At 32.4% G+C, this 25,298-nt stretch overlaps 3 protein-coding genes across 6 annotated transcripts; 2 read left to right on the top strand and 1 right to left on the bottom strand.

Moving 5' to 3' along the window:
* Nucleotides 1-4,700: 4,700 nt before the first annotated feature.
* On the top strand, nucleotides 4,701-7,868 carry LOC125419999 (zinc finger BED domain-containing protein DAYSLEEPER-like). Its single transcript, XM_048466519.2, has 3 exons — nucleotides 4,701-4,748; nucleotides 5,677-5,814; nucleotides 7,456-7,868. The coding sequence occupies exons 2-3, from the start codon at nucleotides 5,683-5,685 to the stop codon at nucleotides 7,783-7,785; spliced, it is 462 nt and encodes a 153-aa protein (XP_048322476.2). The 5' UTR covers nucleotides 4,701-4,748; nucleotides 5,677-5,682; the 3' UTR covers nucleotides 7,786-7,868.
* A 2,286-nt stretch (nucleotides 7,869-10,154) lies between these two features.
* Nucleotides 10,155-16,359, top strand: LOC107410407 (trihelix transcription factor ENAP2). Of its 4 annotated transcripts, none has more exons than XR_001580813.3 (3): nucleotides 10,155-11,386; nucleotides 14,901-15,036; nucleotides 15,731-16,359. XR_001580813.3 is itself a non-coding variant. In XM_016017841.3 (2 exons), the coding sequence occupies exons 1-2, from the start codon at nucleotides 10,486-10,488 to the stop codon at nucleotides 15,714-15,716; spliced, it is 927 nt and encodes a 308-aa protein (XP_015873327.3). In that variant the 5' UTR covers nucleotides 10,155-10,485; the 3' UTR covers nucleotides 15,717-16,359. The 4 variants fall into 4 exon arrangements, 2 of the variants coding, with proteins under 2 accessions (XP_015873327.3, XP_048335886.2); XR_007242699.2 differs by having other exon boundaries at nucleotides 15,691-16,359; XM_016017841.3 differs by lacking the exon at nucleotides 14,901-15,036 and having other exon boundaries at nucleotides 15,691-16,359.
* Nucleotides 16,360-17,565: 1,206 nt separating this feature from the next.
* Nucleotides 17,566-24,905, bottom strand: LOC107410630 (protein LIGHT-DEPENDENT SHORT HYPOCOTYLS 10). The gene is made up of 2 exons (XM_016018085.3): nucleotides 24,029-24,905; nucleotides 17,566-18,122 (listed from the first exon to the last, which is right to left on the bottom strand). The coding sequence occupies exon 1, from the start codon at nucleotides 24,714-24,716 to the stop codon at nucleotides 24,093-24,095; it is 624 nt and encodes a 207-aa protein (XP_015873571.1). The 5' UTR covers nucleotides 24,717-24,905; the 3' UTR covers nucleotides 17,566-18,122; nucleotides 24,029-24,092.
* Nucleotides 24,906-25,298: the final 393 nt, after the last annotated feature.

The raw sequence follows: 25,298 nt of genomic DNA, 5'->3' as shown, positions 1-25,298 counted from the left end.
ACCACTTTTGGTTTTGATGTTGGTAAACTACCTAGCTATGTTGTACTAATCGTTGGTTAGAATCATATAGACTATACCAAACTCAAATTAGACTTTAACAGAAAATCATATTTAAAGCACACCAAATTAATTAAGTACGTACTACATTAACGAAAATCAGTATTTTCTAAGCAAGACAAAAAATAGCTTAAAAGAAAACATATATCAAAAACCCAAAAATATATGCTCACATAATTTCTAAACTACTGAAAGTATTAGCTAAAACAGGCATCCTGAAGAAGATTTATTTATCAGAATATTAATTTCAAACAAACTGTCATCTTAATTTTTTTATTAAAAAAGAAAATACTTTTGTTTTATATTCTATAAAACTAAATTAACTATCTTGGGTTCAAGTTGAGGGGTATATATATATATATATATAGGACACAAAAGTAAACCAAAATAAGTTAAAGCAAAACAAAAAGTAAACAAAAATAAGAAGGAAAGTGATATTTTAGTCCGTTATGTAGTGCAGAAAACTAGAGAATTAATTGGAAACAAAAAAAAAATAATTAAAAAATAGAAAAAATTCAAGCGGCGCACCAAGGAGAGAAAAGGGTCGCTTTTCTTTGTCTATACCTTGTTTTCTTTGTAGATAGATACATGAACTACATAAAATCTCTCGCATTTTGGCAAACATTATAACATGCGCCATATCGGTGGGTATCATTAATTTATATATGTATATATGGATAATATATAAATATAAAAAAGTATATTATATAATTAATATACCATTGATTTATGTTTTCTTTTTATAATTTATTTTTGCTTAAATTTTTATTTGAAGTGAGATGGTGGACACCCTGGATGATATGAGGTTTTGTCAATCATATCGTCCTCTACTTTACAAGTGGCATGGGGATTTAAGAGAGAAGGGACCAAGATTAACCTTCTCTGCTTCTTTCTTGTCAACACCTTTTTTTTATTATCATCCACAAAGTTTTCTCCTTCTTCCTCATGCCTAATATATAGGGATTTGCTTGCCCTTGTTCTGCCAATGGCTGCCAGATCTTTTTGTTTTACTAATTTGGGTAAAGCCATTTGGTAATCTGCCAACCGACTACCAGTAAAGCTGCGTGTCTATTCTCTTTTCCTCGTCACATCCACGATTTTGACGTGCCAATTTACTTAATTTATTCTTTTACGGTGCTGCAACGATTATATATGTGGCTCTATGTATGTATATATATATATATATATATGCCTGTAAAGTTAATTTATTCTTTTTATAGAATACAGGATCATTGGCAATTATTTGGGTATTTGTTACGGAATTTACAGATTTTCAACATTTAGTTCCGTACTTTAATTTCCACTTGGAAGACTCTTGTGGAATCCACTTGTATAATTTATCAAGAAATATATTATTTTTTATTGTTGAGAGATATAAAAATTGTCTTAAAATAGGCACACATTTTCGAGAAAACTCAATTGTCTTTGTTAAGGAAATAATTTCAATACAACAAAACTTAATTAGGATATATCGGTGAATCCGGGTGCTAGCTTCTTCTATACAAACTTAATCCCTTTTAGCACAATGTTAGATATATATATATATATATAATACGATAAAAATATTTATAAAAAATAACGTATATAGTTATCAAATTTATAAGTTGTTATAATTAAATAATTGTGGATATCCTTACAGCCTTCTTAAAAATAATTTATTATATTAAAATTGTGTCTATATATATATATATATAAAAGAAGAAATAAAGTGCTCTACTGGTTTTGAGTGAGTGACCTACATTTAATTGTTGGTACGATTTGGATTTTGAGGAATGATAATTGGGAAACCATTGTGTCAAGCTCGACTTTTCAATAGGAAGAAAATTTAATTGCCTATGATTTAAATTGATGCAAATTTAAGTTATATGTTTTTGTATTAAAATTTGAAAATGATGATTAAGCTTTACATTAAATGAACAACATACATTACAGTGCATTGTGTTTATTAAATATTCTAACAAAATTTAATAATTTTATAGTAAGGTCGGTTTTTCTTACACGACCGATTCAATAAAAAAAAAAAAAAAAAACTGTTTATTTAAATAATAATACAAATTTGTATCCCTTATTTTCAGTGTCATATATATATATATATAGAAAAAGTTCTGAGCTTGAATTGCGTAGTCAAAATGCTGTGCTAAGTCAATTGATCGGTCACGAGCAGGTGGCTATGAAAATGAAATGCTTTAAGGTAGGAACGCTTATCTGTAATTCCTTTGATTTATACGAATATCCCCTCTGTTCACGACAAAACAAAATAAAATTAGAGGTAGCTTGGCTGCTTTCACAAGAATTAGGCCGTTGGCTTTTGATTCTTTTTTCAATCCTACAAGTATTCATATATGATTTTGGGTAAGACTAGCCTGGCAACTAATTTCTCTCTCTCTCTCTCTCGTTTCCTGGTGCCCAGGGATGTTGGATGGGCCTACTTTATCGGTGGGATCGAATTACAAGTTCAGCCCAGGTCCAATGTCTCTCTTTGAGCTGCGCTTCTCGCTTCTAAGCCCACGAAAATAATATTTGCATTTTTTTTTTTTAAGTGGGACTGGGGGTGTGAGGGTGGTAAGACCTGGCAATTTAGGTCATGACACGGTGACACGATTCGAAAACGACACGGAATAAATGGGTTTGGGTTTATTATAAATGGGTTTGGGTCATAATCGGGTCAACCCGTTTAACACGATTATTAATCGTGTCATTTTCGGGTTGACCTGTTTAACTCGAAATTGACCCGTTACGATCCATTTATTAAACGGGTCAATTTCAACCCGACACGATTATACACCTATTACAACCCATTTAAATTTAATATTAAATTAATATTTAATTACTAATATAATATTTAATAATTAAAAAATATTAGAAATTAAAAATTTTATACAAATAATTTTCTATTATTAATTTTTTAAAAACAAAAAATATATTTTTAATAAAACAAAAAAAAAAAATTCAGATCTAAAACTCAAAAGTCGAGAGTCAAGCTCTATTTTTCAATTTTGCATCTTATTCTCCAGCACACAACGCAGCCACCACAGACCACACCAGCCAGCCCCATCTCCAATCTCCATCAGCCATCAAAGCCTCCTTCCTCTACCCCTGCTTCTTCTCTCTGCCTCACCAGCCAGCCCCATCTCCAAACTCCATCAGCCATCAAAGCCTCCTTCCTCTACCCCCTGCTTCTTCTCTCTGCCTCACCAGCCAGCCCCATCTCTAATCTCCATCAGCCATCAAAGCCTCCTTCCTCTACCTCCTGCTTCTTCTCTAAGAACAAAGGAGAACAGTGAGTCGTTTGAGAGTTGAACTGTTGAAGCAACTGAGAGTTGAAAGAAAAAAGGAGAACGATTTGGGTTCGGCATTACAGGGTCTTTGAGAGTTCTCTGCAGATTCTTGACGAACGGTGAGTCGTGCTAAACTTTCAAATTTTTGCATATCATAAAGCATTTTTGAGTTACATAAAAAAAAAAATATATATATATATATATATATATATGTGAAGCTGTTTTTGCAATTGTCATAAATGAAAGAAAACAGATATTAATATTTGAATGTATGTTTCACACTATCTACCGATCTAATCCCATTTTGTACTGATAAGGAGACCAATCTCCATCTTGGTTCCACCAGGATAGATCTCTTTTGTCACTTTCAATTCATTTTGTACTGATATATTTGGTTGTATCTGAATCTTGGTCGACGCTGATGATTAAAAAGGAACCTAATAATCTCTACCTTTTTCTGTCAGGCATGCTTTAGAAACTACATGTCATAGATTTTGGGTGTGTAGCATACTTTGTAAGTGTTTGGATAATAGATCAACAAAAATTCTTCTTTTTTCTTAAAATCTTATTTTTGTTTGCCATAATTTTTTCTTGTTTTTTAATTTGTTAGGATATGTAAAAGGATAAAGTTCTGTTCCCTTGTACCTCCTCTCTCTTTTTCCCATGCAAACTTTCCAACTTCTCTAACTATTGGTTGTAATGTAACACTTCCAACAAACTTCTATATTTAATTTTTCCAACAAGTCTCTATGTGCATTTGCTTGCTAACTCCTCCAACTCCAGTGATGATAAAGGAAAAGTTATTCAGAATATATATACGAAATAATTAAAATTAGATAAGGTTGAGTTTCTGGGATGTGCTAATTCTTTTTTTGTAAAGAAGGTTATTACCTGTGGATTTCTTCCACTGGAGGACAGAGAGAAGTCACTCAAGGTGCTTGCTGGATATGGCTTTTTTGGTGGTTGTATACTAACAAAAGAGTAGACTGTATCGTATCAATTAGTTACTGACATTCAGCACAGTTAAAACATCAGTGATTCATTTTCTGGAAATATTTGAACTTATTGAATACTATTTGCTGATGCTTCCTATACACTTATCATAGCTTAGACTTGCGGGTTTGGAAAAGAAAGCATTTAATGATATGTTGTCATATTCTCTGATGTGTGGCTGGACAATGAAGAGGTGATTCATTTCAGATTCCTTCTATCTTCCAGTAATTTTTTTTCTCGGGAGTAGTCCTGCTGCCTGCGTAACTCAGATGCTATTCTTTCTATAGAGAAGGCTTTCTTGGTGTTTTTTAGAATGGACGAGGTGGTTCCTTGTTTGTGTGTTCATGGGGAATTTTTGTTCCCACCTGTGCAACCTTTAATTTCACTCTTTCTTTAATTTCACTCTTTTTCAAGTCTCAGGTGAGCAAGACATTGAATATCTCTAGCATATTTTTAATTGATCTCTTAATGATATTTTCGTTGTTCCATATACAAAAACAATAGTAATCAACCTGGTTGTGTAGATCACAATTTGGCAAGCTTGGCCAAATGATCGGAAACCATCCATGGCCGAAAGAGCGACAGTTTCTATTTGTCCCATGATAACAATAATATAAGTCTCAATAAAAGATTAGATGACATTTATGAAGAGTTACTATTTCTTGCTTCTTCTTCAATTAATTGGTATTAATCTTATAAATTTGCTCTATATATTTGTGGTTCTAAATGGACAGATATGGTTTTTAGATAATTTTCTTTTCCTTACTCTCCAATTAATTAATGTTACTTTTACATATTTATTCTTAATATTTGTGGTTATAAATGAATGTAATATGATTTTTTTGGTCTTTTTATTTAATCTATCTCCTATATATGTAAGTGCTTATGTTAGAGTTGGTATTTATCAAGAAACAATTTGTTAATGCTCTCGATCCTCTTCATTTTTGTGGTATTTCTCATTTTCTCTTGCTTCATTTTTATTTTGTAGTTTAGAATATATTTTATATTGTATTTTACTTCATATGCTTGAGTAGTGTATAGATTAAAAAGGAAAGAATTAGACAAATTTTAACTTTAAAAAATGTTGATGACTCAAATAAGAAATGACAATGCATATTAGCTAAATTGTCATTGTTGGAACTTGGAAGTACTAATTTGGAAGATTGCATAGATATTTAGCCATCTTGTACCTCTTATAGCTTGGGAAATGAAAAAATTATATATGTGCATATGTGTGAATATATTTTGCTTTGTGATTTGGAAACAAAAAATTATATACATGTTTATTATAAGGTTGTTATAATATTTTATTTTAATATATAATTTTTTTTGGTTTGAAAACATGTAGATAAACATGGATGGACTTCAAATAAATCTTGAATCAAGTAGCTTTGAAATGCCTATTAATTTAGAAGATGTTGCAAGTCCTATGGAGGGAGTCACAAGTGGGCATAAAGTGAAACGCAAGAGAAAACTCACTTCAAAGGTTTGGTCTTACTTTGATGTGCTTCCTTTGGATGTTGATGGTAAGCAAAAATGTAAATGTAAAGATTGTGGTACCATTTATCTTTGTGATAGTAAATATGGAACGGGAAATTTGGTGCGTCATTTGAAAAATTGTGTGAAAAGAGACACTCGTGATATTGGTCAATTATTAATATCTCAAGATAGAGGGACTATCTCATTGAATGCATCTAAATTTGACTTTGAGCATTTTCGAGAATTGGTAACTTCGGCCATAATCATGCATGATTTGCCTTTCCAATTTGTTGAGTATGAGGGAATTAGAACCATATTTCAATATTTACATCCTGATATACAACTTGTTTCTAGAAATACTGCTAAGTCGGATGTTCTTAAAATGCATTTGAAGGAAAAATGTAGGATAAAATGCATGTTGGATGCAACTCCTGGTAGAATTTGTTTGACTTCTGATTTATGGACTTCTGCAACTACTGATGGATATATATGTCTTACTTGCCATTTCATTGACAAAGAGTGGATCTTGCAAAAGAGAGTGTTAAATTTCTGTTATATGCCACCTCCACATACCGGTATAGCATTGGCAGAAAAACTATACTCTTTGTTGTGTGAATGGGGAATTGAAACAAAGTTATTTTCTTTAACTTTGGATAATGCTTCTGCCAATGATGTCTCTGTTGATATGTTAGTTACTCAATTGCAATTAAAGGGGGCTGTAGTTTGTGATGGTGATTTTTTTCATCTTAGATGTTGTGCTCATATCATTAATTTGGTAGTACAAGATGGGTTGAAAGATATTGATAATGTTGTTCATAAGATTCGGGAAAGTATTAAATATGTAAGAGGGTCACAAGTAAGAAAACAGAAGTTTTTAGAATGTGTTAAATTGTTGTCAATGGACTCTAAGAGAGGTTTGAGGCAAGATGTGCCTACTAGATGGAACTCTACATATTTAATGCTTGAAAGTGCATTGTACTATCGACGTGCCTTTTGTCATTTGGAGCTAAGTGATTCAAATTATAAGAGTTGTCCTTCTAGTCATGAGTGGGAGAAGATTGAAAAGATAAGTAGATTCTTGGGTTTGTTTTATGATATCACTTGCATATTTTCGGGCACTAAATATCCTACTTCAAATTTGTACTTTTCCTCGGTTTTCTTTTGTTATGTTACATTGAAGGAAAATATTGAAAGTGAGGATGATTACTTGAGAACCATGGCTAATCAAATGCTTAAAAAATTTGAGAAGTATTGGTTAGAATTTAGTTTGATATTAGCCATTACAGTGGTTGTGGATCCTCGATATAAGCTTCAATTTGTAAATTGGTGTTATAGAAAAATTTATGGAGCAAGTGGTTCTAGTGAGTTTATACGTGTGAAGAGCAACTTATTTTCAATATTTAAGGAGTATGTTCAAAAAAGATCTTTGACATCTTCTACACATTTTTTGCAGAAAGAAAAGAGTAACACATCTTGTGGTGTTGGAGAAGATGTCATTTCTTTTAGAAAGACAGCTAGTTCCATTTTGAAGGTAAATAACTCTTAAATTTTTTATTAATTTTAATTGTTTGTATTTGTGTTAATTAGTGATTATTTCTAATTTTTTGAAAAATAATCTTATTGAAATTTTTATTTTCTAACACTGTAGGAATTTAATATTTGTGAAATTGAAGAGTTAGGTGCCAATACACAAAAATCACAATTGGAGCTTTATTTAGAGGAGCCAAGGATGGCTACTGAAATTGAATTGAATGTGCTTGATTATTGGAAAGCAAATCAGTTTCGTTATCCTGAAGTTGCTTCAATGGCTCGTGATCTATTGAATATCCCTATATCCACCGTTGCTTCTGAATCTGCTTTTAGCATTGGTAGACGAGCATTAGATCAATTTCGTAGTTCATTAAAGCCTAGCACTGTTGAAGCGATAGTTTGTACAAGAGATTGGTTATTTGGGCAAAGAGGTAATTATTTTTATTAATGTTTTCTTTATTTCATTTGCATATATTAATAATTTTTTTGTTTCACTAATTTATTTTATTAATGATTTTTTTGTTTCACTAATTTATGGAATGCAAGAAAAATTTGAAGCGCAACTTGAGGATCTTACTGAAGATGTTTTGAGCTGTGATATCAATAAAGAAGAATCTTCAAGTCAATGCTCTAATTATGCCAATACTCAAGTATAAGGTAATATCAATGTTAAAATTTATTTAATTTAATTTATTTTATTTTAACATTTTAACTTTTGTATTATATTTAATTGATTTTTTTTATTTATTTTGATATTATGATCCCAGGCTGGATTGTTGAGCACCAAAAATCGACATATTTGGTTTGGAATCTGGACATCGATAAATAAATTTGGAGCATAATGATAGTTATGTCCTTTTTCCTTTGGTTTTATATGTATTATGATAACAATTTGATACCATTTATTTTATTTTGTATTGGTGTTTTACTATTATTAGGACATTAAATTTTATGTTGGTGTATTGAATTTGTCTTTTTTAGCACATATTAAGACTTATGTATTGTGAATTATAATTTTTGGCATTTTAAACAAGTTATTTCAATAAATAGGTTAGTTTTCGGGTTAATAGGTTAATTTTCGGGTTAACGGGTTAATCGATTAGTTTTCGGGTTAACGGGTTAATAGGTTAATTTTCGGGTTAATAGGTCAATTTCAGGTTAACGGGTTAATAGATCAACACGACCCGTTAAAAATAATCGTGTTAAACGGGTCGTGTCGTGTTGACCTGTTTATAAACAGGCCGGGTTAGTATTTTGGATACCTGACACGATTAATAAATGGGTCGTGTTCGGGTTAGGCATTTTTGACACGATTATTAAACGGGTTGATACGAACACGACCCACGAACCCGAATTGCCAGGTATTGGTAATATTGGCTTGGGGATTCCAAATATTTTCAATAATAATAATAATAACAACTTAAAATAAAGAACAAACAACAACAAAAACTTAAAATAAAGAAAATATATTCTAATAATTATATAAGATTGTCTCAGAATTGTTTCCTCCTGACTTATAATAAGGAGCATCAAACCATGAAATTCGAAATGATAGAATACTTCTTTGTTTTCAAAGGGAGTCATGCTTTTCAGCGTAGTTTCATCAGCGTTAACACAGTATGAAATTGCTATCTCTAAAATCAAAATTATATTGGAGAACAGGGAAATAGCTTTTTGCATAATTTATGTATATATATTTTCTAAAGAGCTTTGTGTATAAAGCAACCATTCATAAATGGACTCAAATAATTTTGGAATATAATGTATGAATATGTATAATTTGGACTAATATAAACATAATTACCAAAAAAGAATTTATTACTCATTAACTAAATGCCTATATGGAAATAATTGTTAAATGGCCAACATCATTTTCAAAAAGATAAAAAATACTTCGTATAATGTTTGTGTAAAAAAACGTACAATCAGTTTTGGATGATTTTATTTTATGAAAAATCATTACAGGAATCACAAAATAGATGATGTTTAAAGAAATCACTTCTTAAAGTGTAATAAATTACTAGAAATAAGTTCTAAACATGCCCTAATTTTATAATCATTTACCATATTAAATGGGCAAGCTCTATATAAAATAATACGGGATAGGGGCTCTTACATATGGTTTTCTTCTTATTTGACATCCTTAAACCCAAAAAGAAAAAAACCAATTGTTGGGTTCGCATCCAACTTTATCTAACTTGTTCACATGTGTTAAACCCATACGCTTCTTCTACCATCCTATAAAATTGCACTTATCTTTCATCCAATTCCAAACTAAAATTGGGTTCAACATTACCATCCCCCTACTCCAAACTCCGAAGATTCTCTCTACAATTTGTACGTACTGTCTAGTCATTGTCTAATATATAACCTGTTTGGTACCCAGTCAGTACGCATTTTCCACCCCCACTACACTAGCCCCATTTACTTCCTTGTTTCTCAAAAACACTCCAATCACTGGAATGGGATAGCTAGTTAACAACCAACTGATAAAAACGTTCCCCTAGTGGGATAACAACGCGTCATTCCTCTAATTTATTACTCTAAATTTCTTGATTCTTTTTTTTTTTTTTTAAATCCGAATAAATTTTTCTTGTTTATTGAATAATTCATTAAATTCTATTCTATTTGTGCCCATAAGCATGAATATGTATGTAACAAATTTGGTAAGACAATAAAAATCACTTATTATCAAAAGGGAATACAAATTTTTTTTTTTCTAGAAAAATAAGAAAAAATGATAAAGAAAACTTATAGAGATAGCATATATATATATATATATATATTTTTTTTTTTTTTAATGTGTCATTGAAAATTTTTAAAAGAGTTTGGTACGAGGATTGGAAAACAAACTAAAAAGCGTATTATTACAAAACCGGACCGAGCCGAGCCGCGGTAAGTATGATGCAAGCCACTAAAGCTGCGAGTAGGCTTCACGCGCCCATCCCGGCGACCAGCCCCCTACACTCGCGGCTCATGCGGCCGGCGCTCCTCACCCACAACGCCCACCGACGCGACCCCCTATAGCCCTAGACCCTTTCCTCACCCGTTTCTCATTACCCACCCCACCCCTCAAAAAACACAAACACGACGACCCGACCAAACAAACCCTAATTTCCAGCACCGCCTGACCACCAAACCGTTTTCCATGGGAGACCTAACGGATTCCCTGACGCCGTCTGCTTCGACGCCCATTTCCCACTCTCGCCCCATGCCGGTCCGCGAGGACTGCTGGAGCGAGGAAGCCACTTCCACTCTCATCGATGCCTGGGGCCGACGCTACCTCGAGCTCAACCGCGGTAATCTCCGCCAGAAGGACTGGCAAGAAGTCGCCGATGCCGTCAACGCCCTCCATGGCCACACCAAGAAAACCCACCGCACCGATGTTCAGTGTAAGAATCGCATCGACACCATCAAGAAGAAGTACAAGGTCGAGAAGGCTAGGGTTTCGTCCTCTAACGGAGCCTTGTCTTCCTCGTGGTTGTTTTTCGACCGCCTCGATGCCTTGATTGGTTCTAACCTAAAGAAACCTTCTCCTTCTTCTCTCTCGCCGTCACCTCCGGTTGCTGTCCCTCTTCCTATTGCTTATAGAAAGTATCCTTCCTCTGCACCTGCCGCGGCTTCGACAGTGGTTGTCCTGCCGCAGAAGCGGTCTGCAGCGGCGGCGGCGGCGGCGGCTGCGTCTTCTGCTGGCGACGAAGGGTTTTTTAGGAGGAATTACTCAGCGATGGCGGCGGCTGCGGCTGCAGCAGAGGCGGAAGAGGACGATGAATTGGAGAACGAGGAAGAGATGGAGGAGGAGGAGGTGGACAGAGAGAGCGAGGACGAGAGTGTGGAAGGGGAGGGGATGAGGAGGTTGGCGAGGGCCATAGAGAGGTTCGGAAGGGTGTATGAGAGAGTGGAGGGGGAGAAGTTGAGGCAGATGGTGGAGTTGGAGAAGCAGAGGATGCAGTTCGCGAAGGATTTGGAGGTTCAGAGGATGCGGATGTTCATGGATACGCAGGTTCAACTCGAGCGGATCAAGCGTGGTAGGAGATCGGGGTCCAATGGTGAGACTCAGACAGCTCTTTTAGGCTGCCCATTGTTTATGCAGTTGTTGTTGTTTTTTCCTTTCTGGACGTAAGCTTAACGTTTTAAGTTGTTATTCATTTATGTGGTATTTGGTAATTGGTGTTGTTATTGGATCCTGCACATAATCTTTTAAATCCAGCGGGAATACAGACTTGTTAGATTAATTGCACACTGTGTCTTGTTTCATGTCGAGGGGATTGGATGGTGGCTTTTAGTTTCATATATATAATATGTGTTCTGTAGTACTTTGTTTTGCATATTTCATTTTTGGGTTAAGGGTGAACTTCCACTTCATTGGTTTTTAAGTGCAAGAGTGACTGTCTTTTGTGCTATTAATTTGTTCCAAAAATAAAAAATAAATAAAAATTGCTCAACTCTATTAAAGCTTTTATTGCACAACCTGTGTACGTGTTGTTATTCCTTGGGAACTTTGTAAGCAGAGCTGTTTGTGGCTATAATGTGACAGCTAATTCATGGTATGTTAGTTGGCATTGTGTTGATGTGAAAAAGGCTTTAGTTCTAGTGAAATTGTTAATTTAAAGGGCCCATCCAAACTTATTATGGTTTCTGGACAGCTATTTATGAGGTTCTGATAATTTCTCTGAGATAAAGTCGACTTGCAAGATGCCATCATCTAGCGGATGGTTGTTCAGATTGATCATTGTTTTTGTGGGATACTCTCCGTCTCTCTTACACGCTCAGTCTCTCAAACATGCAAATACTCAAATATTTTTCAGGATCATACGTCAGTTGGTGTCCCTGTAACTCCTGTTCATGTGGAAGTACATCTTGTCTTTACTTGCCAATAAGCTAGTTCTAGAAGTTCAATGTTGATAATTTAATTGTGAAGCTCTAGTGTATTTATGATTTTCTTTTTGGCTTGTGGTCTCTCTGTTCTGTAAATGTTAAAAGCTGCATTTTATAGTTGGATACATAGCATGTTCAAAGTTTCTTACTTTTTGTGGAAGATAAGTGCACTTTCTGGATATTTTTGGTGCATTTAGTTGTGAACAAATTCATTTGTCTACATTGGATTCTCTTTTTGGTTTGTAGATTATATGTTCTTTTATATTTGTTTCAAGGTGGCGCTATGCTTGAAGTCTTTTAACTTCCTTAGGTGAAATTTCTTACTAAGTTGCATTAGATTATGTCCTGTTTGATTTATCTGATTTGCATTACCTAATTATATGAGTTGATGCTACGTTGATTGGAATTGATGCATTGTATTTGATGAATGAGTATTGTGGTTGTAGGACTTGAGATATACTAAAAAAAAAAAAAGGTGCATTATAGGTATCTAGCAGGTTGAAGGCTTATGATTAGACTTGTGCATGTATAATTTACGATCTTTCGACAGAAGATTATTACTGAGATAGAAGGAGAACTATGCATGCAGTAGACAAATACAGTAATGAAGTTCTAAATAGACTACTGGATTCTCATGCAGAAAGATAGAGGGACATATTGTATGTTTGGGTTTTTTGACAAACTTTGGTTTGATGCTAAAGATACTGGAAGTGCAGGTACTTATTATCTGTACTGTGTATGTCCATGAATCTTGACTTTTGTCCTTTCCATTTTATAGTCTTTGGTCAGTGATGAGAATTGAAAACAATGGTAGTTCGTAGTTGCAATGTTGTAGGAACATTGTCAGATTGCTAGATGAGGTCCAAATATCATTTTCTTAATTGTTTCTGGAAGTGTTTATCAGATTGCACATAGCTGATTTGAAACTTTGAATTGCTGTAGTAGATTTTTAATACCAATTGTACAAATTTTTTATTCTAATGGGATACAAGCGGTTGGCATAAGGATGAGAAGGGTTGAAGTAGTCAGTTGTTTTTCTGTGTTTTGATGATCTGTAGGAATAGACTAGTTTGAGGCTTTTGTGGCAAATTTATAATTGCTTTGGAGGTTAGCTAACTTTCATTAATTTGCTGTGACATTTTGTGTGATTTTCTTTGGGCAATTGAATATTCATGTGTTTACTTAACGGGCCAGCATGGTAGCTTACATGATTTGGTCTTCTTATTGGGCTGGGGTAGTCTTGTCTGCTGAACTGGTTTTATATCGTGAATAGCTGCTGTTTTAGTTTTAGTGTAGTAGACTTCTGATTGGGAGGGAGTGCAGTAGACCCAAAACTGCTCATTGGTTGCCCTTCTAGATGATGCTCCTGTTTTGTAATTTTCCTGATATGAATAGTTTTACTTGATTTGACGTGGATTTGGAACTGCTATGATGGTCCTCTAGAGCTGATTGAAATTTGGATGGTGCTGAAAATTTTTGAAATTTAAAGTACTCTAAATTTGGAGGAATAATTTTACATATTTTTGAGGGTGACTTTCAATGTTCATTGGTTTTGATTGCTCTCAGTAACCTTGCTTTACAATATGATGATTTCAACAAACCCAGTGAAAACAGATATCTGTCTACCTTTCTATTACATGCTTCTTTTACTTTCTTTCAATGTGATAATATATTTCATAGACAAACATTTGATATTTGAGTGGTGTTTATAGGGTTTGCTTCATTATGACTAGAATGTCAAATAATTTTTTTGGGAGTATGAATAGATATATCCGTAAAATTTTTCTAAACTTCTTTTTGGAATTGTGACTTTATAATTTTGTTTTTCCACTCACCTGCCTCCCAGTTTATGTGTACTGAATTTTGATTATTAGAACTTTCTGTTTTATGAAGTTTTATTATACTAGATTGATATGTCTGTCGCTGGTTTTTTCCCCCTCTTTCTGATTTGTGGTAAATTGTTTGTTTGCTTTTGTTTTTGTTTTGTTGTTTTGTTTTTGTGGTTTCCTTTTATTTTATTTTATTTATTTATTTATTTTTTTCCAATGATACTTGATAAGTATGCTGTTCTTCAATCAGTAAGGTAGTTATTAGCTCTGCTTAATAATATATATTATCTAGTAACCAATGATTGGAGCACAGGTATCATGGCCTTACAATCAAACATTTTTGTAAGCTATTTTTATTTGATGCACGCATAAGTTCATATTATTTTAATGCTTGTAATTCTTGTAGCACACATAATTCGACATTGGTATGTTAATTAAGGTTGCATGGGCTATTTTTGAAGCTTATTAAAAAGATATGAAGATGAAGCAATCTTACACTGCCTAAATCTCCTTATAATTCAAATGCTGTTTCTTGTCAAGATATTTGTTGGGATGTGCTTCAGAGGTTAGGAGTAAAATACCTTTGCATGCTAACTCTGCTAGGAAGTGATGAGAGCCTTTGAGATTCTTCTGAAGATACTCAGATTTTTTAATATTACTTTATTGCATTGCATTTAGAATTATCAGACCTCAATTAAACGTCATATTATCATAGCATACAGTTAAGATTTTTATCTAACATCTGATTGGTGTCAAGTTCCAAAAGTTGATATCTCAACTTCTCAAGCCTTTTGATTTACATGGAGTGGGGAAATTGATTATCCAGAATTCCAACATCATAAGGTATTTGTTTCAGGACAGCATAGATGCTTATGAGTTTCTAATTTGCACATTGGATGATGACGGGTTCCATTAAGTTTCCACATGGACTCCACTTTATCCAAATTCCAACGGCCAGAAAAGGACATGAAACACAGTTAGAAGATCTAGATGTATGTCGTCTGCAACTGACCATTTTGTTGGGACATTTTATTCTTTGTGGACCATGGTTAACATGCAATGAGAGGGTCTATGCTGTTTTGGCTTTCTTTTATTGATTAGAATAATAATAATAAAAATAACAAAAAAATAAAAAAAAGAGACAAAAAAGTATAAGTCTCTAGTGGATGAATTGCTTCTAAATTTTATATGTCTAAAACATCTAGTCAATATATTACCTATTTTACTTTCATAAATATGTGGAACCTGGCTTCAGGAGTTCCCTATAGTTTTTGACATGGACATGGTTTCTGTTGCGGTGCTTGTCTTAATAGGTTCGGTTATACTAATGTATCAACTTGTGTGTTCTGGTGAACATTAGAAATCTGGAGTAACATTGGGATTGTGAGTAATATCTTTTGGTGTTAATATTTGTCAAGTGTTCTGAGAAGAATTCATGTCTTAAAAGATTTATGGGTTGAATTCCTATCCTAAATCTGACGTCTGTTGTTAATTGCTGATGAACTAGAGACCTTTATGATTTTTGTGATTAATATATATGATGCATGACTAAGATCGATGGATGCTTCTTTGATTTATGGTTATCATCTGTGAGTTTCTTTATGGATTATGTTGAATTGCATTTTTGGGATCTGTTTACGCTGCAGGATTGACTTCTAAGAAAGATCTATGAATTGTTTCTTACAGAGATATATAGCTAGCGATGAGGCGAGAGCTTGAAAGATGCACTCTCGGGAAGCACATGTAGTAACTTCTTAATCCTCCTTACAGAAGTACATATTGTTGCAGCTGATACCCTCGTAAGATTATTTCCAGCAGAGATGGATTATCTTAATTATTTAGATTCTTTATATATTGCCTCTTGCTCCTTTCTTTTCCTTTTTTTTTTCCCCCCCTCAAAACGTTTTTATATGAAGTTAACTGGGCTATTGTACTCGGCCTGTGTACCAAATTCAAATTTTTAGCTGCAATACCGTTTTCCAGTTTGAGGGACAAAAATTTGTAGTTTGCACGAACTCGAAACCTAGTGGGTTAGATATGTAAAGAAGGTGGCGCTGCCTCCCTCACCTTCCTTTGGCCACCTGAATTTCATCATGTTTAAATAATTAAAAATTTAGTTGGTTTCTGTAACTTGATGTTGAGTAAGCTTGCTATAATTTGTAAATTCTGATACTTCAGAAGGTAGTATGCGAATCATTTATTTGTTTAGCCATTTGCATGGCATTCACGTATGTGCCATGTCTGCGGATCAATATTCTTCTAAGTTGATAATGACATATAATCCTACTCATGGATATGTAGTAGTGTTTTGGTTTTGTTCGTTTCCCAGCTGATGTATATGGTAAAATCCCTCTTTTGCAGGTGCAAGATTAAATCAGTCTTTGCCATTTTTATACATTAATTATAACGTTTATTTTATTTATTTTTGTCGAATGGACTATACATAACCTTCATTTCTTCGACTTCAACCTTCCATTATCTATTTAACTTCTGAACTGATAGCAAAATGAAATTAATCTGTACTTATTTCATGATTTGTTTTGGACTCCCTTCATATCTGTTTAATGTTAATATATTAAATTTAACTGCGGGTTTTGAAGGATTAAAAACAAATATTAGCTTGCTGGGTAAAAGAAGAGTACGTAGAATGGGGGTCGTAGCTCTGTTTTCTTACAAAAAGACTAGCGTGCATTGAAGGCCGGATCTGTTATCCTATACCGAGGATTTTAAGGTGGCACTTATTTTGGCAAGAAACAGAAAAAGCATATTACACATGGAAAAAAGTTGCATAAAATAGGGTAATCTCAAACTCCAAAACCATCTAACGTTAGAAATGAGATGTGGATTTGATTGCATGATGATATAAACTTAAAATTAATATAAACATAACGCCAGCTACCTAGCTAGATCTGGAGTCTTGTTTCATGGATTTGATAATCAAAGATAAGTAAATAACGCTCTGGTACTGCCACAAAAATATATAATCATGGATTAAGGACATATCAGACTAATTAATTATGTGATTTTGTAGAAACAGAAGGGAAACACTATTTTTCCTGCTATATATATGTATATATAAAGATAAATAAAGACTTTTTATGAGGTCAACCTAATAACAATGGGCTAAGATCTTCAATCAGTTTGCTTGAACTTGTTTAATTGGAGGGATTATTTTTAAAACTAAATCTAAACGGTTAATTTCATAAGGTCTATGGTATTAATATGAATATGTATACATATATATATATATATATAAATATATATTGTTATAGAGCAGGATATAATAATATATAAGCTGTCACCTTAGTGCAAATCCTTGAGAGTATCTTAATATTCTATAACCGAGGTTATTCATAAAAAAGTATGTTCACATATAAACTCCACATATATCCACTTGGCCTGTTGGGTGATCTGCCAATTCAAGTATGTTCAGAAACGCAACATATTTTTGTAAATTAAATTAGTTAAAAGAGACCATATATATATATATATATATATAGAAAAGAAGGATAGTAAGCATGTTAAAGCTCAATCAAAATTCTTCCAGCATTATATATGAAAACAAAATTTACAGAATTTCAATAGATTATAATCTGTTACAGTAAATATATATAATTATGACAATATATAACAATAATAAGCGCCCAAGAGAAAAAGATAAACTGCAGATAGAGAAGAACAACCATTAATTAAAACGAGCTTATGGGAGTGCCTAGTCCCTCGGAGTAGAGGGGACATATATTTGCTAACTTTTAAAAGTTTATATATGACTGCAGACTACGTTCTCATCTCTCTCTATTAAAACTGAAACACTCTGCCTTTCACAGCTAATTCTAAAACTAACATACACTTTGGAACAAAATATACAGGGAATTCTCTTCATTGGAAAACAGTAAATTAAAAACCATTTTATTTTTGGTGCTAATATATATATATATATATATATAAAGATAGATAGATAATGTCTAAACGCATGTAGTTTGGCAATTTGCTACACCAGGAACCAAGACTTTGCCCTCCGAGTACTGCAAGGAAGCTTAACATGATCGACGTCTCTATACTCGCTCATCGTGAATCACTACAAAAACAATTAAATACTCCATCAATCTTCCAATATATCTAGCTCTTTATTCTGGTCGCTGCCAATTCAGCATATACAGATATGTACTCTCTATTGTATCACTTAATTATTTCATGTTATTAATTTTATATGGATGTGATTCAAATAATGTTAAAAATGAAAACGAAGAAAGAAAGAAATTTATTTTATGCCTAGATCCCTTTTCGTTGTTTGTTAATTTATGGGAAGGACATGAAATAAAAGTAACATCTATACATCGATGAACTGAAAGTAGGATTTACTTTTAATGTCAAATATTAATTAACCTGAGATTTAAAGTGTCTTATGATAGGAATTGTTCCTAAAAACCTCATCCAAGAGTCCTAAAAATGATGTTTGAGTCATTAAGTAACCTAGTAGCATGTAGTTTATGAGCAATATGAGACTCTACAATGCATGATAGATACCTAATGTGAATTTTGTTATCCCATAAAATGCTCATTATTCTTCAATCAAGTGATCTAATGAAATAAGTATATTGGAGTTAATTTTCTAACAAAAATCAAAGTTTCATTATCAAATATATGGTAGATTTTTTTGGTTAAATGAAAATATCTTATAAATTTTAAATATGTATTATGTGTTAAGACACTACTTGGATATATATATATATATATATAACTCAAATTTTAGTAGCTTAAATTTTTTATACGCAATGGTAATTTAACATGGTATGAGAACTCAAAATTTTATATGCCTAGGTTTTAATCATATTAACATCCATTTAGAAAAATTAATACTTGTGAAAACTAATTAAAGTGGCCTACAAATGAGTGAAAATGTTATACACTACTAAGTCGATTGGTGGTAATTTAGAACTGTATAGTATGAGATTTAAATAAACATTTGGTTACCTTTTGAATGAAGAAAAATGGTCATAAACAAGGGTATTGAGTAATGCTAAGATATTAACAACAAATGTATTAGTGAATTTATCAAGGAATGCAAAACAATAATGCTATGGGCATTAAGTTGATTACCAACTTATTACCAAGTTATAGCATGTTATTATTTTACTAACTTATATTGTGATTTACTTATTTATATTAATTTTTCAACTAATATAATAATGTCATAGTGTCATATTATTGATAAACAAGTTGATTGCATAAGAAAATATAACATTGGGTTCACAGTTTGAAAACAATTTTAATATAGTTTTATTTTTTAATTTTTACAATAATATTTTTTATGATTACATAACTGGAAATTTTTACACATAGAATTTGAAAAGAATTTTAATCCATAGAAGTTATAAAGTATATTATATTTGGAAAAAAGATTGATGACATCGAGAAAATAAAGTTTAAAATCAAGAAATTTTGTTCGATTAAGTTGTTTTTCACTTAAAAACTTGTTCAGGCAATTGAAAAGTAAATTGTTCTGCAAAATTTAATATCATCACAAAAAAATGACATAACAAATGGGACATTAAAGTGCGCAAAATTCTAGCACTGAGTTATTTTCTCCACATATCTATGTTCTAGTACATAGTTCGTCGATCCAAAGAATAAAAGCTCACCTGTACTTAAAATTCAAGTTTCCATGTCCTGCTAAATTAGACAACTAATGAAAATTTTCAATCAGAATTAACTTGTGATCATACAATTCTATGGTTTTGAAAATAAAGACTAAGATATGCAATTTTGATATTTTTCCACTAAATTAATTTTCTAACTTTCCTTTCATTTTTTTTTTTTTTTGGCTGGAAGCTAACTTTCCTTTTTATGCTACTTGCCATCTTGATGCATCATACCAGACGAAGCTAGCTACTTTCTATGTTAAATGTGGTGTACTACCAACTTTAACATGCAAGTATCTTTGACATGATAAAGACCTATATACACACACACACACATACATGTGCAAGAATTCTCTAGCTAGCAAGGGATTTCTTAATAAATGTTTTTCCTTTATTAAGAGATATTTATGTAGCAAATGCTATAAATTGTTATATTTAGAATTTTCGATTTCAACCCAAATAATTTTATTATTTTATCTAATGGGTAAGCTCTTATCACCTAGTTATACTGAATTTAGTTTGATTAGAGATTCCCGTTTACTCTATGTATGTGCACTTGTATGGGTGTTAATTAGACCATATAGAATGAAAGTGTGTTAGGGCATTAATTATACGTTACGAGAAACAAAATTAATAGACCATACAAACATTCGCAAAACAAGAAAACTTGATAGATTTTTAAAGGAAAACCTCATTTAGCAAGGAGATAAGGGCAATGATGAATATTACTAAAAATAAAAGGTACGTTTTATTACATGCAAAATATTCTCATCTCCACATTAAAGAAATTTCCTAGGGCGCTGGCTGGTTCATGTACATGTTAGAGGTCTAGCATATTATGCAACTAAAATATAAAATAAAATAAAAAAGGCACTTGCAAGTGACATATATCAATCTCCACTCAAAAAAAAAATATATATATATATATATATCTGAGAGGAATTCAGATAGAATTTCAAATGAATGGATAAAAGGATTCTTTACTCATTTATTTTTTAAGATTTCGTTGATGATTGAATGTAATAATAAGGTACGGTATTTTTATAACCTCATCTATTTTTATATCCTTATTGTACGGCAATCCATAGCTTTTATATACCCGTTGCATTATTATAATTCTTTTGCTTGATTACATTGCTTTATTGTATTGAAACTTAGTGATTAATTATTTTTCTTAATTGGCCCTTCTCATTTAATACATTAACTCTCATAGTCATATATATCTTGTCAGTTTAATAGTTGCACCAGAGTACTGAAAGATTTTGAAGATCTAGACCGTACTTGAATTGTTAATTTCATATATATATATATATATATAATCAGTAATACTAAAATAAGACTATGTGCTGCATAGCAAAAAAAATAAAAAAATAAAAAAATAAGCCTATGTGCTGCTGTATAAATTTTTTATGGCACATTTTTTAAGAATATGCCTACAAATGTTTTGATCGCTTATCGATAAATTATTTTTATAATAAAATTTTATATATAATATTTTTAAGCAGAATATAGATGAAATAACTGACAAAAAAATTAAAATATTTGATGAAATATTTTTTGTACATTCTATATTTATTCCATTGTTTGTTTTCTGAGAAATTTTTTATAATAGGTAACTAGCAAGCTACCTTATTTTTGTGTAGTTAGAAAAATGAATTGGTTTAATTGGAAGAAAAAATATCCTAAAACTGTACAAATTAGGCCTATGAAAAAAAAAAAAAAAAAAGCTTCAACATTTATTGTGAATTCGGATAATATTGACTTAATTTTAATTTGATCGAACTCAATTCCTAGAAAGAATTGTGTATCAAGCATACATATATAGTATCTTTTTCTTCTTCTTCTTCTTCTTTATATCTATATATATATATATATATTTTTTTTTTTTCTTTTTCTTTTTTTGGAAGAGAGCTAGGCGTATATAATATATAAATCAAAAGGCAATAACAAAACCGAGTACCACTAAAATTCAACTGACTTTCAAGTGTCACAAAAATCAATTTTTTATTTTTTATTTTTACCATTTATAATTAGTTGTTTGATTAATTTCTAGTATAGAGCAACGTACCATAAATTTAATGCAATGATTCTATCTATAGTGAGCATGTAACATTCTTTTATTACACAAATCTAGAGGACCTCTGACATGCATGGCATATGACATAGTTTGTTATCTAAACAGGCATGATACATTTTCATGGGAGCTGTGTATAATTAAGTGATATACATGTATGAACGGAAATTCATGTAATTAAGCAAACAAGCTATACCATAGTAACGATAAGAAATTTCAAAACCAGTTTTGTTAATTCACACAGTGACATGCGTAACTAGTATATTCAACACATACATTACACATTCATATACATAAATACATATATTATATATACATATACATATAATTACGCACACACATTGTTAATGACAGCTGCCTTCATGCCATAAAACTCAAGAAAAATCCATTTCGGAAAGGAGAACTCTGCAACTACAAAGACATATTTTCCTTTTGAATGCTTCTAATGACTAAGTTTTTAGATAGATTTATATACATATGTTTTCAAATTCTAGTAAAATGCAAGCAAAACTTTGAAATACGAATTTGTTTTTTTGCAAGTTTCAACTAATTTTCAATCCTTACTGTTGAAGCCTTAAAAATATTAATGGATTAAAGAAGTGGATAAAGGCTGCTGCAGAGCAACAGTGGCGGTGAACTGGAAGTTAGAGAGAGCTAATAGAGAGATAAAGAGGTGCTTCAATAATTATGATCTAAAAGGCTTCTTAATTTCAACCATATATATATATACAGTGCCTTTTTTTTTTTTTCCTTTTGTTTTGGTAATATTATAGTGCTGTTTTTAGCCAATAGCTTATAACCGCTTCAACCAGTTTCCAGCTCAGCATAAGAAACTTAACAGAAACTAGCTACTAGCTAGCTTCTAAAAGTACCTGGAGCCTTCTTGGTTTCCTAACTTCTTCAACGGCTGCCTAACAGTTAACGGTTTCTTCTGAACCCTTCACACTAAATATAAGACTAAGTAGGCTAATTTTAGAAAGGAAATTTAAAATTTGGTTGAAAACAAAAGCTGTTATTTCAGTTAAACTGCTTGGAAGATTCTAATTAGATGCATCATCAAGCAAAATGACTAATCAACCAATTTAACACTCTTTTCTAGCTACCCATATCTAGATGATACAAATATATATTCATATATATATACAAGAGAATTAAAAACAAACAAATTTTCTACAATCAAATGCTAAAATCATAGTAAACATTACTTAGTTATATCCGTATATGATTAAACATTTTATCAATTATATCCAATAAATTTGATAACGTCTTTTATAATTTTAACAATTACGTTGATTCTAACATTTCGATATTAATAAATTTATAATTTAATAAGATATCCTATTGCATTTGTCATGATCTTTAATAAAATGCTAAAATGAGGAATAAAATCTTCAACAATTAAACAGATGGTCTCTAGCAATATGAAATATCTACATATTCTAAATGAGTTTTGGTTCCACCACAACAAAATTAAACATTATAAAATCTTGGCGCACCCATATATATATATATAAAGAGAGAGAGAGCGCTAGAGAGAGAAAACAAATTGTTTTGGGATATGTTTTTAGTGATGAGAAGCAGTATGCAATTATAAATTCATATGTATATATATATATGTTAATTCTTACGTCCATGACTATATAAATCACATGCAACGTATGATCCATCACATGGTAACCCATGGGGAGCAGGAAATCGCACAGAATCACAAAAGAGGCAAAAAAAAAAAAAAAAACAAGGAAAAGTAAAGAGGCAATGAGAAATATTTAATTAGGACACCCCAGAAACAGTATTTTTGCCTGATTTGAGAGAGAGAGAGAGAGGGAGAGAGAGAAACAAAGAGAGAAAGAGAGGGGCACTATATATATATATATATATATGCTTCCCACTCCAATCATGGCATCCATTTAACATGAATTTGGTCAATCACATAGCCAAACTCCTTCTTCTTACTCTTTAGCTTACACTCTTCCAAAACTCATATACCAAATTAGGGTTTTTGTCCCTAAGCTCTAGGGTTTTTACCATGGAATTTCACATACCCAAAATTAATGTATAAATTAACTGTGGATATCATCCAATATTCCGCTCCTTCATTATCAATATTAGTTTCTCAGTATCTAAATTTGGTTTAAATATATTATATGAATGAAACAAATTAAAGAGAGCTAAATCAATTTAAGGAGAGGAATTAAATATTTCAGCTATATATATATATATATATATATATAGAGAGAGAGAGAGAGTATGTAGTGAAGAAAAAATTACCATATGAATCCGAAGAAAGCAAGCTACGCTATATAGGTAGAGAGAGAGGAGGATGGCATTAAAATTAAGAGGACGAAGATTGCTTGAAAAGCTTAGACTCCTGATCTCTTGCTGCCTTAAGATGATTACTACTGCTAGTCCTTTTCTTCTTCTTCTTCTTGTAAGGAATCCCTCTGGCTTTGGCTTGGCACTCTTTCACCTCACGTAGATACACCCGGATTGCTCCATTTCCAAAAGGGTTGGTCTCGGGCGATCCGCCATGCTCTTCGTAAGCCGCACGCAGCCGTCCGATCAGCGCGTCGAGGCTGCCCCAAGCCTGGCGGAGGGGACAGGTGCAAGGAGCGGGCGGGTCGGGTTGTCCGAAGAAGACGCAGCCGTGCAGGTGGACCTTAGTCTTTCCGAACTGGTCCAGGTAGCGCAGGAAGTCGAGGACATGATTGCAGTTGCACTGGGAGAGGGACACCGGAGGGTTCTGATTCTTCAGGTACTGTCCGAAGGTGTTCCAGTCCCTGCGTTTCTGCGATTCGTAGCGGCTCAACGGAGCCGCGGCGGCCGAGGGCTGCTGCTGTTGATGCTGTTGGTGGTTGTGTTGGTGGTGATGGTGGTGATCGGTGGTTGTGGTGGTGGTGGTGATGGATCGTGAAGAGGAGCCTTCAGCGGAATCTTTAATTGGTCTATCGGAAGACATGATTAATTATTGTGTAAAAGGTGAGGGGTAGAGAAGAATTGAGGAATTGTTGTGTATTTTTGGCAAAGAAATGAAATGACAGGGAAAGAAAAGGAGAGAGGAAGGAGGTGGAAGAATAGGTTAAGTGCAGTGGAGAAAGATGAAAATCACATCCAATGGGTCTACTGAGAGGACATCTCATGGGGCCCCTTCAAGGTGCTTTTGTTCCTCTTTTTCTTCATTTCTTTTCCTCTCACTCTCTCTCTTTCATTTTTATTTATCTCACTGTTTGCACTAACTATATTTTATTATTATTATTATTAATGTAATCAAAAAATATTATTGCTTCTAGTACTCATTTAGAATCAGAAAATTAATTTATAAATTTGAAAAAAAAAAAAACATATACACATATATATATATATATATATATGTATATGTATAAAATAGAGGATATGAAGAGAAAAGAAATCTAGCTAGCTATATATCTAGCTATATAGGATTATGGTATGTCATCATCCATACAATCATTATCATTTATCTTTTTCATATTTTTACATTATGACTACCACATAAAAAAATGGACCCCGTCTCATTTGTCGG

The sequence above is a fragment of the Ziziphus jujuba genome, chromosome 1 (genome assembly GCF_031755915.1).
Source record: "Ziziphus jujuba cultivar Dongzao chromosome 1, ASM3175591v1".
In the NCBI taxonomy this organism is placed as follows: Eukaryota; Viridiplantae; Streptophyta; class Magnoliopsida; order Rosales; family Rhamnaceae; genus Ziziphus; species Ziziphus jujuba.
Note: the sequence above shows the minus strand (reverse complement) of the source record. Positions and strands in the feature narration are given on the sequence as shown.

What these genes read in the sequence shown, in the direction of transcription:
- LOC107410407 (XM_016017841.3), top strand. Translation starts at nt 10,486, where the DNA reads ATGGGAGACCTAACGGATTCCCTGACGCCGTCTGCTTCGACGCCCATT. An exon ending in TAGGAGATCGGGGTCCAATG is followed by an intron (nt 11,387 to 15,690) that starts GTGAGACTCAGA and finishes TTTACGCTGCAG; the next exon opens with GATTGACTTCTAAGAAAGAT.
- LOC107410630 (XM_016018085.3), bottom strand. Translation starts at nt 24,716, where the DNA reads ATGTCTTCCGATAGACCAATTAAAGATTCCGCTGAAGGCTCCTCTTCA.
- LOC125419999 (XM_048466519.2), top strand. Translation starts at nt 5,683, where the DNA reads ATGGATGGACTTCAAATAAATCTTGAATCAAGTAGCTTTGAAATGCCT. An exon ending in AGAGAAAACTCACTTCAAAG is followed by an intron (nt 5,815 to 7,455) that starts GTTTGGTCTTAC and finishes CTAACACTGTAG; the next exon opens with GAATTTAATATTTGTGAAAT.